The 13,952-nt window shown below is 39.7% G+C and overlaps 1 protein-coding gene across 1 annotated transcript in view; it reads left to right on the forward strand.

Annotated features, from left to right (window-relative positions):
* Nucleotides 1-8,159, forward strand: part of LOC150077337 (HORMA domain-containing protein 1-like) — a 578,215-nt gene extending 570,056 nt beyond the window's left edge. Inside the window, exon 18 of the mRNA XM_090385860.1 lies at nt 8,114-8,159. Coding sequence (XP_090241986.1) covers nt 8,114-8,159 — 46 coding nt within the window. The remainder of the gene's footprint in view (nt 1-8,113) is intronic.
* Nucleotides 8,160-13,952: the final 5,793 nt, after the last annotated feature.

Genomic DNA, 13,952 nt, shown 5'->3' on the forward strand with positions numbered 1-13,952 from the left:
TATGTATAAATAATATTGACGATGGTATATCAAGCTTAATGTCCAAGTTTGCAGACGATACAAAAGTTGGCAGTGTTGTTAAGGACACTACTGACGCTATGCTGCTGCAACAGGATCTGGAAAGGTTGAGCAGATGGGCTGAGAGGTGGCAAATGAAGTTTAACATTGACAAATGTAAAGTACTACATATCGGAAACAGCAACCCCAGAGCAGCGTACCAACTCTGTGGTACTACACTGACAGTGGTAGAGAATGAAAAGGACCTGGGGGTAATTGTGCAGGCAGATATGAAGTTCTCTGAGCAGTGCAGATGGGCTGCAAGAGTAGCTCATGGTGTCTTATCAATGATATACAGGAATTTTTCTAGCAGAGATAAGGAGGTGATTATTCCCTTGTATAAGGCAATGGTCAGGCCCCACCTTGAGTACTGTATACAGGTCTGGAGGCCTTATTTCAAGAAGGATGTAGAGCCAGTGGAACGAGTACAGAGAAGTGCAACAAGGTTAGTGAATGGAACAAAGAGTTGCTCTTACGAAGAAAGGCTTAAGTTTTGCAAATTGCAGTGTCTGGAGACTAGGCACCGGCGAGGTAATCTGATAGAGGTGTATAAAGCCTTGAATGGTTTGAGCATGCTCAGTGCTGATGGGATTCTGCCTCTTGCTCAGAATAATCACCTGAGAGGGCATAAATTCAAATTGAGGAAAGACAGATGTAGGATAGATGTGTGGAAATTTGCCTTTAGCCAGAGGGTAGTTGGTTGGTGGAACAGACTTCTGTCCCTTGTTGTGGAAGTTGATAGCCTAAATAAATTTAAGGCTCAGCTGGACAGGTATTTCGAGCGAACGGAGGGGGTGAAGTGGAAGTTTTTTTTTCTTTCTGGCTGATGCTGCATAGGCTTGCTTTCTTGCATCATATGCCTCTACTAATGCTAATAACTGAGAGCAAACTGGAGGAGAAATTGTTGAAGTTAAACATAAGAAAGGCACCTAAAGTGGATTTGATCTGTCCAGTTATATTAAAGAAAGCAGCAAAGGAAGTAAGCAAACCCTTAGCCATAATTATAGGAGCATCCTTGGACTCGGAGGAAGTCCCCACTTAATGGGGATGTGCAAATGTATCCCCAATTCACAAAGGAGGAATAAAAAGGTGACACAAGTAACTATAGACCTGATAGTGTAACTTGTGTTCTGGGGAAAATAACGGAATCACTGGTTAAAGAAGCATTGCAGGATCATCTAGACAAGACTGCAGTAATAGTTAAGACACAGAATAGGTTTGTTAAAGGGAGGTCTTATCTGACCAGTTTGATTGGATACTATGATGTAGTCACAAAGGAACTGAATGCAAGAAATAATTTTGATATCATATACTTGGATTTCAGGAAAGCTTTTGATACTGTTGCACATGGAAGACTGCATGTACAAATTGGAGAGGCATGGCATTAAGGGAAAGTTGCTACAATGGATAAAAGGGTGGTTGATTGGGAGAAGACAGAGAATGGTAATCGATGGATGTTGCTCTTCGTGGAATAATGTTATTAGTGGAGTCCTCCAGGGTTCAGTGTAGGGCCCATTATTGTTTTGTATATTTATCAATGATATTGATGAAGGTATCTCAGGTTGTTTGGTTGGTTATTAGGATTTTTATGGTGCATCAGCATCTAAAGCTATTGTGCACCAACTCTCAGGCTCAATGTTCAAGTTTGCAGATGATTCAAAGGTTGGCAGGGTTGTTAATGGCAGTGTGCTACTGCAACAGAATCTAGAAAAGTTGGGCAGATGGGCTGAGAAGTAGCAACTGAAGTTTAACATTGACAAATGCAAAGTACTGCATATGGGTAGAAGTAATCCCCACCAATCCCGTTGCCCTTCTCTGTACTCATTCCAGCAGCTGTACATCCCTAATAAAATGAGGCCTCCAGACCTGTATGCAGTACTACAAGTGCAATGTGACCATTGCCTTTATACAAAGGGATAATCGCCTCCTTATCCCTGCTATCAAAGTTCCTGTATAATCATTGACAAGGCCCATATTGAGCTGCTCTGGCAGCCTTTTTGCACTGCTCAGAAAACTTCATATCTGACTGCACAATTATCCCCAGGTCTTTTTCATTCTCCACTACCCTGAGTGTAGTACCACACAGTTGATACCTTATCCTGGATTTACTGTCTTCTGTATTTATCAATATCATTGATAAATATAGAAAACAAGAATGGGCCCAACATCGAATCCTGGGGGAACTCCTCTAATAACATTGATCCACAAAGAGCGGTGTCCATTGATTACCACTCTCTGTATCCTTCCACTCAGCCGTCCCTTTATCCATAGCAGTAACTTGTTAATGCAACTGTGCTCCAATTTGCCAATTTGTACAGCAATCTTTTATGTGTAATAGTATCAAAAGCATTCCTGAAATCTAAGTATATGATGTCAAAATTATTTTTTGCATCCAGTTCTTTGGTAACTACATGATAGTAACCTATCAGATTGGTTGGATGAGTTCGCTTCCGTGAACCCAATTTTCCATGGCAAGTTTTGTTCTCTTCATTTCATATTATGTTTAGTTTAGCTCCAGATTCAGTAAGAATAATATCAGCCCAAAACTATTTTGGGCTGATATTATTAGTTTGCAATTTATTAGTTTTCTCAGTTTTTTGGAGTAAAATGTCAATGAAAAAAACAGCACAAAAATGAGCAGAAAAACAGGAAGAATGCAGTATAATCAAAGTGATATTTTTAAGGAACTTGAGATTTAGTAGCAAAAAAGTCTCAACAAAAGAAACAAAACAACGATCAAACATTATTTTAAAAAATTACTTCAAATTTTTTTCTACATAAAATTTGCAGTAAAATACCTCTCTGAATATACATAAGTAAATGTGCGAATATTTATGTATAAGTTATTATTTTTTAATTAAATAAATTTGTTTTTTTATGATATTTAAAGTCTTTTTCTTTTACCTTAATACATTACAACAAAATTTATTTAATCTTACCTTATGTTCTTACCCAGAAAATTTGTCTATCCTGAAGAGGTCTGACATTAATTATTCCGGATAACTGATGCTCTACTGTATTCACTTACCAATACCATAGCTAGACTTTTGTATAATAATTTAGTAATTATAAACTAGCTAATACTATTTGGCCTTACTAAAATTATTTGGAGTCAGAAGAACTATTCAGCTCTCTTGTTGGTTCTTTTGTAGCCAGTAGTTAATGCAATTGTCATCAAGTTCACTGCAGCATAAATCTTTTTTTCAAAAGGTGTTTTTTTTCTTGGAACTGCACTACTGTACTTTTAAAAATATTTATTTGGAAATAGTTCAATTGATAGATTAACCTTTTGGCAATCTAATTAAAAGATTAATCTGGCATCCAGTCTTTTAAATAAATACCAGATCAACCTCTTTTTTTTGAAAGTAAAATTGGTAATGCAAATTTTGTTCTGCTGTAATCATTATGACCAATTCAATAACTAAAGTTTAAAATCTTGCTGGCTGCAAAAAACATGAAAGGATTATCAAAGTCCTCCTCGTTAACTACATAAAATTTAAGAATTCATTTATTTTTTATAATATACTGTACTGTAATTTCATTTATTATTATTATTATATTGTTTAATTCTATGCCCAGAAGTACAGACTAGTATATGTTTATTTTACATATTCTTTATTGAAGCCGATTCCCCCCACCTGGATTTTAAGAGGAGAAAATGGTAACCTTATTATGTAGTTATATAGTGCAAGAACACCACAGGCTTTTGCTACACAGGCCAAAAAAATAGTAGCTAAGAAAATACAAATTATGCACTTCGCTCTTCATGTAGATAACTATCCAGTTGACCTTTGAATTTCTTCAAACTGTCAGCCTCAACACATGTTCCAGTAGTCAACAACTCGCTGGCTAAAAGAAATGCTTAAGTGCAGATAAAGCAACATTAATGGTTGGCCCATATCATACTTAAATACAAGGAAATGCAATAAACTCTGAATCTGTAGCAGCTTTTAATATCGGAACATCAACTTAACACAGATGTATTTGCCAGTTAAGTTTATCCTAAATGACTGCATATTCATTTAGTCTAAACCATAAATCAGGAGCATGTGGAAAATACAACTGTTCATTACATGAGTAGAACAAATCAGGCAGTTTGTAAAAATGTATTCTACAACAGTGCACCTCCTGTTTAATTTAATGCATTACAGACTGCATCTGATATTGGGCCTAATCAGGTTTTTCTTGTATAGAATGCAACATAGATGTCTGGAAAATTTGGACTAATTGATGCCTGTTGGTATGGTGACAACAGAACAGTCATTGTCTAAAAGGTCTTGAGCCTTACACATGTCAAGAATTGTAATTTAAAAATCATAGCAAACCTGGAAGGGTTATATCCAAGGACAACCATTTTCTAGATTTAACAGCAGATGCTATTGACAGTTACACCCAGGAAGTCTCTCTCACTCATACGCACACACAGTAGTCACTGGAATGACAGATTCAAGAAATATATAATATATTCTATACAGAATTAATAGAAACGTGCAGGGAATGAGAAATTAATTTCTCATTCCCTGCACAAGAAAGCCTGTCTGAATTGGAAAATCAGACAAGTTTTCTTATTTCTGGAGTCAAGAACATGAGCCAGTGTTCTCTTTATGGATGAGCTGATTTTCAATATTGAAATTGATTTTTTACATTGTCTCATTTCAAGAAAATGTGGAGTATACTGTCATCTAGTGAGGGGAAAGGGATTGCTCTTTCGTTATATTTCGTAACCTGACCTTAAATGGTAGGAAATAATAGAAACGGTTTTCTTATATCTTATTTCCTAACTTAACCTTAAATGTTAGGTTAGAAAATAAGATAAGAAAAGAAAGAAAGATTCTATATATAGTGAATAGCTGTTGAGGTGTTGATTGACGTTATGATATTTATGTATCCGCACGAGTGTCTTTAAAAATAAAAGTACAGTAATAAAAAATAATATTTTGTTAGGTTATGTTACTCCCCCCTCCATTTCGGGAGGGTTCAGCTCCCATGGGATTTAAGTGGAGGTAACCTGACCTTTTTTCACCATTAGGGCATATTATTGAACAAGAAAATAAAAATACAGTAATAAAAAAAATTATTTTTTTATGAATGTATTTCTAAATATGCTGTGATTCTAAAGAAAAAAGGTTAGGTTACCCCCTCCACTTCGGGAAGGGTTCAAGCTCCCATGGGATTCAAGTGGAGGTAACCTGACTTTTTTTCACCATTATGGAAAGCGTTCATTAGGGCAAGTTACCATTAGTGCTTCTGAGTGCTAATAAAATGATACTAACCTGATGTTATCGTGTGTTGTGTTCATGCACCAATCAGCACATTGTTTGCCACGCCTACCTGTCAATCAATATATCTTTTTCGACTTTGCTCCAGAACGATAACACCTACCATCTGTTTACCGAGCGAGCAGTGCTAGAGTGCCGTATTGGGAAACTAATTTTCCGCATAAGTTATCCGACATTTCTCGTCGTTCTTGTGTTGGCTTTCTTTACCTTCGCCATACTGGGTTGATGGGCTGAGAAATGGCAGTTGAAGTTTAACGATGCAAGTTACTGCAAATGGGTAGCAGTAACCCAAGAATAACTAATCAACTGTGTGGTACCACACTCAGGGTGATTAATGGAGAATGAGAAAGATCTGGGGTAATTATGCAGTGAGACATGAAACTCTGTGTGCAGTGAAGACATGATTGCAGGACAGCTCACAGAGTTTTGTCAATTATATATAGAAACATTTCTAGCAGGGACAAGGAGGTGATTATTTCTTCTGTAAGGCCATATCTTGAGTACTGTATACAGGTCTGGAGGCCTCACTTTAGGAAGGATGTAGATCTGCTTGAACGGGTGCAGAGAAGAGGAAACCAGACTGGTGAAGGGAACAAAAGTGTGCTCTTATTTAGAAAGGCTTCAGTTCTGCAAATTTATGTCTCGAAACTAGGCACTTACTTGTGTATAGATCTGATTGAGGTGTTTAAAGCACTGAATGGATTGAGTAAGCTGAATGTTAATGGCATTGCTGAGACTACACATGAGGTGGTATATATTTAAGTTAGCATTAGCATTAGCAGAGGCATTTGATGCAAGAAAGCAAGCTTATGCAGCATCAGCCAAAAAAAAAAAAAAAAAAAAAAAACCCACTTCCACTTCACCCCTCTGTTCGTTCCAAATACCTGTCCAGCTGAGCCTTAAACTTATTTAGACTATCAACCTCCACCACAAGGGATGGAAGTCTGTTCCACCAACCAACCACCCGCTGGCTAAAGGCAAATTTCCTCACGTCTATCCTACATCTGTCTTTCCTGAATTTGAATTTATGCCCTCTCAGGTGATTTTTCTGGAAGTTGAGGAAGGATGGTTGCAGGATAAATGTGCAGAAGTTTGCCTTCAGCCAGTAGATGGTTGATTGTTGGAACAGGCTTCCATCTGTTGTTGTGGAAGTGGATGGGTGGAATAAATTCAGGGACAAACATATTAAGTCTATAGCCAATGTCACCAATATAAAGCCACACACAGGCATCAAAGATCTCAACCCTTTGTGAGCAGTCAAGGTGCTTTCCTCAAAGATATAGTGAATGGTGTGGTATAATTCATCCATGATAGCCCCTTTCTTTACTCATAAATACCTAATCTATTTAATATTTGGAAGATGTTATGTGGAAATGTGTTGGTCTGGCATCTCCTGTCTGACGGTCTGGAGATGATATCCCATATATCAGGTGAGCTCAGTTTTCAGGATAGAAGCTGAGAGAGGGTAAGAAGGTTCCTAGAGATGATGTGATACCTCCAAGGAAGCGTAAAGATTGGTGACCGGAACAGATTTTGAGATTGTAGGTGTTAGCACAACCTATTTAGGCATTTCAAAATCCAGTATTCCAGGGAAAGGACCCTGGCTTGGTATGATGAGGGTGCTGAGGACCATATAGTCGAGGCGTACAAAAGAATTGACATTATGTATTGAAGAATGTATTTGATGATAAGGTGCGGGTTATGGAAGTTGTATATCTCCTGTTTTACTGCCCATAAAGCTGAATATGTTTTCATTCGAGTGGCATTAAAGTGAGGCAAGAAGGTGAGGTCTTTGTCCCAGGTGACACCCAAATCCTTATGTTGGGTGACTTTTTTAACTGGGGATTTCCCAAAATGATATTCACATCATTGGTATTTTTACTTCTTGGTGATAGAGAGGTGTGAAGTTTTCTCTTTGTTAATGGAGAGCCCAATCGCATGAAGGTAATTTTCCAGTTCATGTAGCTGTCAGTTGTAGCTCACAGTAATAGACTGGAGAGACTGGGAGCATTTTGTGATGATGAAGAACTTAATATCATCTGCGTAAGTGATAAAATTAGTATGATTTGCTAGGAAGGGTTCTAAAGATGTGGAGAAGAGGGCGGCAGAGAGAACGCCCCCTTGGGGGAGCCCTCTGGGGCAGAGAATGCGGTGATTATGGTTCTGATTTCTTATGCATAGAGTCCGGGACTGAAGGAGCATCCTAAGGAGAACTAGAATGTGGCCAGAGATTTTGAAGTAGTTGCACAGTATGGCACAATGAATGGGTGGACAGATTGTCAAAGGCCGCCTTAATGTCAAGGAACACAATATCCAGTTGATCTTTGTTGCTTAAGGTACCTTCAATTCTGAACAGTATGTCCATGAGGTTGGTGATCGTGGATCGTCCAGGTAGTACACTATGGAGGCTTGTGGCCAAACATGTGATGGGTGAGAGCAAGGAGTATGATTTTTTCCAAGATTTTGAGGAGGGCGCATCCTACGAAAATTGGTCTGTAGTCGTTTTTCTAAGAATTGCAAAGGACGAGTTAAGTACAGATTTATAAATCGCTCTTTCAAATGCCAAAGTCATTGAGGGCAACGAATTGGCCAAGTCTGTGAAGGTGGCAGATATTGATGGCCACATGCTAGTGGAGGAAATGGAAGCGCTGAAACCAATTGTTCCCGAATCGTGCTTCGAAAATCTTTAAATATTTAAAAATTTCTCGCAACTAATGAAAGAGCCACTGGATTTCCGAATTTATTCATATCTCTAAGAATATTTTTAACTATTCCAGTGACTGCAGCAGCGTCAGGGGAAAGAAGCTTTTCTCAATTAATTAATTAAAACATATCTGAAGTCGACGACGCTTCAAGAGAGACTCAAACAGCCTTGCAGTTATCCATTGAAAGAGAACAAGGAATTTAAATTTTGAGAAAGTTTTGAAAGATTTTGTCGATAAAAGACAAGAAAAAATATCCTTCTGATTAGTTTTGTTTATATCATAAAAATGTCTGGTTAATTGTTAATAAATTGTAATAATATAAAAATAATAAAGTATTATTAATTGTTTTAGTTTTTCATTATTTAAAAATATTACGGGGGGAAAAAATGCCACGGCAAACCTGTGTCTTGTGCTCAAGGGCTAAATGCATGTCAAAATTTTATAGTTATTGATTTTATAAGGTTTTATGTTGTTTGGTTTTTTTAGGAGCATTAGCAGCTAAGGCCATATTGCTCCAGGAATATGCAGTCGTCATTCCCTGACCTTTCCGTATCCTCCGTATTTGGTGGTGACGGGCTCGAACCCCGGTCTAATCAAGAAGCGTGTGCGACGCACTGCTGCTCCTTCCCACCTGGCTACTGAGGCGCCTAATATAATATAAGGTTTTATGAAGTTATGTTCAAGATAAGATGACAAAGTTTTATATTTTAAAGCTAATTTTTTTTAATTAGGTCTATATATTGATATATTATTTTGTTGAATATATATCAATACAAAATTCCTATTTAATTAGAGATAATTTTAGTGCATATGAGATTATTGCCCTGGTGGCACGTTGAAGATTGCATGTGATAATTATGGTTTGACCACATTCTAAATTTTTTAATAAAATACAAATACAAAATAGTCGGTCTCGGGTGTAGATAGCAAGGTTTTCCCCCCTGAAAAACTTGGGGTTTTCGACCATCAAAGCAGGCAAATCGACCAGAAATCACACGCAATTTACAGACACAATGCACATGGATAGTTGTAAGGTAATTTCCAGGTGACCCCTAATATGTATAATAGTTTAGTTTAATTTATGAGCACATGCAGTCTTCGCGGTAGCACAGTGTAAGCGTCACCGTCCTCCCCACACCGGGTGGAAAAGGCCCGGGTTGAAGACACGAAGAACTTTTGTGGGCTTTTTTCACTCCGTAAGTTAATCGGTCTCAGGCATAGATAGCAAGGTTTTTCCAAGGAAAAACTGGGGTTCTTCGTTCAGCAAAGCAGGTAAATCGACCAGAGAACGCACAATTTACAGACACAATACACGTGAGTAGTTAAAAGTAATTTTGCAAGTGATCCTAATATAATAGTTTAGTTTAGTTTGTTTTTTTATGAGCACATGCAAATATTATTATTTGCACGCGTTCATAAATAACATTAATAACATATCAGTGTCATATCAACTTCACTAAATTATACACTGCTCGAAAAAATTAACAGAACACGTAGAAAGCGTGGTGTGACTTGTGCAGCTGGCTATGAAGCGGCACAAAATTTGTTATGGTGGTGGACCATAGAATAATAATGAAATGAGGAGACAGCGAGAAACCTTGGACAGGTTAAACATTTTAGTTGCAGGTACAAGGGTTATGTGAGAATTACCAAAAAGGTCACATTACAGAATTCGATACAAGATGCTCGCAAATATGGTCACATAACCAGTACGGTCATGTGACCATATTTGCAGTAGAGATGCATATATAACAAAAAGGTTATAAAATGTATTGTTTATAGGCTGCGACCAAACCGTCTTATTGTCTTGTTTGCGGTATACAAAAGAAGTAGTAGCCACAAGTGAAAAAAATAAAGGGAAATTGAAAAGGAAAAAAAAAAAAAAAACTAAGAAGCGAAACTGCCGACAATTGAATTAATGGCTGCAGCAGACTCAGTTATTACAAGATCATCAACACTGCCAGAAATTAATTCCCCTCTGGCATCCCCCCCCCCGAAAGCTGCGGGCAATGTATATAATTACAATAGCATCTGTCAGGAACTAATCAGACAAGTGGCAGAGAAGAAAAATGCATGGGATACATATAAATTAATAGGTGACCACGAAGCCTATGATAGATATAAGCTGTCTGTAACCAAGTTGCAAAGGTGGTTAAGCAGGCAAAGGATGCAAAGAAAAACATTAAAGTGTTCTTTACTTATGTAAACTCTAGAAGGAAGGGGATGAATCAGATTGGTCAACTTGATATCGATGGTTCAACTGTTGATGATCCTGCTCATGTAGCTAACAAACTAAATGAGTATTTTGCATCTACATTCACACATGAGTTATTCAGGGAGGGAATACCAGAAGTGAATTAAACTCTGGCAGTGGACTAGATGATTTTGTAATAACTTAGAGCAAAATGAAGAAGTTGAAGATAAACATTAGAAATGCACCTGGGGTTCCTTTCTTATTTACAAAGGATGATCAAAGGGTGACACAAATAATTAGAGACCTGTTAGTTTAACTTCTGTTCCAGGGAAATTAATGGAGGCACTGGTAAGGAAGCACTGCAGGATCATCTAGACAAGACTTCAGTTATAGCTCGGACACAGCATGGGTTTGTTAAGGGGAAGTCTAGTCTGATCAGTTTGATTGGATACTACAGTATTTTTGCCGTATTACCACCTAACAAGTACCACTTAGTTGATGTGATTTTCGTGTTGTGTTTGACATAAATTTATTGAATTCGTGTTTTATAACATAAAAATTACTATTTTTCACAATGGGGAATTTTATTCCCCCGGGGGTGAAACTCACACCCTTGATTCGACACTGGTCTATAAGATTCTGTGGCAACAAATCCCGTTCTTCCACCAGCGCACACAGCTCACCAGGTTACTAATGAATTGGCTGTCGGCGTGCAATGCGACGCCCAAGGCGTCCCGCACATGTTCGATCAGATTTAAGTCTGTGATCGTGCTGGTAACGGCAGCCGTTGGATATCTTCAGTTTCAAAATATTCTCCTACCACTTGTTCTGGAGTCAAACAGTATCAATGTTAAAAAGAAAGTAGAAGGAAGAGATATGAGGGTCTTCCTTGCTATCTCCTAAAATATCTCAGTCAGAGATAAATCAATTAGCTGATTCTCAGTATGGAATATTAGCAAATAATGAGCAATTTAAGTCAAATGATCTTGAAATCGATCGCAGATAGGAGCATGGGCACTTTGAACCGAGTTTAGTTGCGGTGGCCGCCGCTAGGTGGCGTAACCGTCTAAAAACTTTGAACCGATTTTGTCACCGGGTGGTCTACCACCTGCCCTCTCCACAGCTAGAGGGCGCAACCGTTGAAACACTTTGAACAGAATTTCACAGCGGGTGGTCCACTACCAAAAGAGACGAGCCTTCCAGAGAGCTAGACGGACATGCCCCACCTGAGGTGGAGTTCCTCAGGCAACAGTACAGTGATACCAGGAATACATATACCGCGATGATCAGGCGGCGAAAGAAGCTGTCCTGGGAGCACCTGGTGTCTACTGTAGGCAACTCAGGCCCATGGAGCATAATATATCGCATAACCATGAACAAACTGCCCAGAGGGGAGGTGACATCCTCCACAATCACCCCGCAAGGCACTATGACAAAAAAATTGGCAAGATTCAATCAACAACATCCTAAATACCACCTTCAAACCACTAAACAGAAATGATACTCCTGAACAACAACTACTTTGTCTGGCCAACGAAGCTTACCAAACCACCCGAATGGAAGAGCCCTACACTCACCATGAATTACAAACAGCCATAAACAAATTAAAAAGCAAAAGAACTCCAGGTCCGGACATGCTGGAGATGGAAATAGTAAAGAAAGTTGCCGAATATACCCCTGACCTCCTCCTAGACTTGTACAACCACTGCCCCAGCTCTAGCTGGTTCCCCTCAGACTGGAAGGTGGCCAGCATGAAACTTATACTTAAAAACCCATCCAAACAGCCACAGATACCAGAATCATATCGACCAGTAGCCCTACTTTCGGTACTAAGCAAAGTATTTGAACAAATGCTCAAACAGAGGACAGTAGAACACTACAACACAGCAAATTTAACTGCAAACAACCAATTCTGCTTTAAACCTGGAAGATCTACCCTTGACGCTCTGGCACGTATCCTGGGTTTAGCAGAGAGTTGTGACCTAAAATATTTCCTCCTCATCTCGATTGATTTTGTGGGGCGTTCGATGCTCTATGGTGGCCGAGCGTCCATGCAAGACTCAGAGCAGCCCAATTACCTATGGCTCTATGGCTGTATGCGGAGCTACTTAAGTAACAAAAGGATCTTAGTAGATCTTTCTGTTACTTAAGGGTGGAGCGCCGGGTCTGTCGGGGTTTCCCCCAGGGCTCGGTACTGCCCCCCCTCCTATGGAACTGTATACTTGACAAGTTCCTCTGCAAGGATCTAGGGAACGTCAAATCACTGGCGTTTGCTGATTATCTCTCTCCCTGGTACTGGCTGCTAAGTCTAGGGCTCAGATGGGGATCATCGCAAATGAAGCTGTTGTTGTTTTTGGTTTTTAGGAGCATTAGCAACTAAGGCCATATTGCTCCGGGATATGCGGTGGTCGTTCCCTGACCTTTCCGCATCCTCCGTATTTGGTGGTGACGGGCTTGAACCCCGGTCTAATCAAGAAGCGTGTGCTATGCACTGCTGCTCCTTCCCACCTGGCTACGGATGCGCCTATAAACGAAGCACTAATCACCCTCCGCGACTGGGCGGAGGGACATCACCTGACCATTTCGTCAACTAAGACGAAATCCATACTCCTAAAAGGCTTCCTGACCCCAACCAGACCGCCCCCAAATTAGAATCTATGATAGAACTGTTAAGCTTGTCACTGAACTTAAATACCTTGGAATTATACTAGACAGACACCGATCGTTTACCCCCCACCTCAACAATATACAGACAAAGATCAAAAATTACTAACCATGCTTGCCAGGGTCACCCGTCGAGACTGGGAACTGAAGAGGCACACCCTCGTGCTCCTCTACAAGTCAGCCATCATCCCAGCAATTACATATGCCTCCGGTGCCTGGTATCAAAAGGCCTCAACAGTGGTGAATCGGCGACGATTGGAAATAATACACAGACCGATCCTCCTAACCATCACCTGAGCATGCAATACACTATCGACACATGCACTGCAAGTTATCACGGGAACTTGCCTCTCGACTTGGAAGTAATCTGCACAGGAATGCAGCAGCAACTCAGGCGTAGAAAAGCCACAACGTAGAAAAGCCACAATCTAGACCATACCACAGATCCGATAAGTAACAGACAGGCAGAGAAGAAAAGACTGGAAACATACCTACAAACAATCTGGCAGCAACGTTGGACTGACTCAACCAAAGGTGAAATAACTCGAAAGTTTCTACCTAATCTCCAACAGGTCTACCCACAATATCTGCAATGGTTCAACCCCGGACTCTACACTACTTACCTCCTCACAGGACATGGAGCAATCCGCAAAAAACTGAACCTCCTTGGCATCACAGATAATCCCATGTGCTCGTGTGGCTCCCTGGAGACATGGGACCACATAATGCATGAATCTGAGCTCTATGAAGATCTTCGTGGACACACCTGATCACAGAGATACAATTCAACCCCAAAAACTAGGAGCATTATCTACTGGAGAATGAAGCAAATTACAAGCAATTTTCTAAATTTGCCCAGAGCCTTTACGCCAGATGGCAAACCCTGAGCAACCAGAACCAACATAGCTCACTGCTTGTACAACCTCACCAAGCCGTACTGACCTGCAGAATAACCAGCACAACAAAAACAGGAGTCTCGAATCCCTATTTCCCCATTGTGACTGAATCCAAACATCTCAACTTTCACTCGCGGAGAGGCCATAGGGCCCACGG

This window comes from Mastigoproctus giganteus, chromosome 12 (genome assembly GCF_048544385.1).
Source record: "Mastigoproctus giganteus isolate SK-2022 chromosome 12, ASM4854438v1, whole genome shotgun sequence".
In the NCBI taxonomy this organism is placed as follows: domain Eukaryota; kingdom Metazoa; phylum Arthropoda; class Arachnida; order Uropygi; family Thelyphonidae; genus Mastigoproctus; species Mastigoproctus giganteus.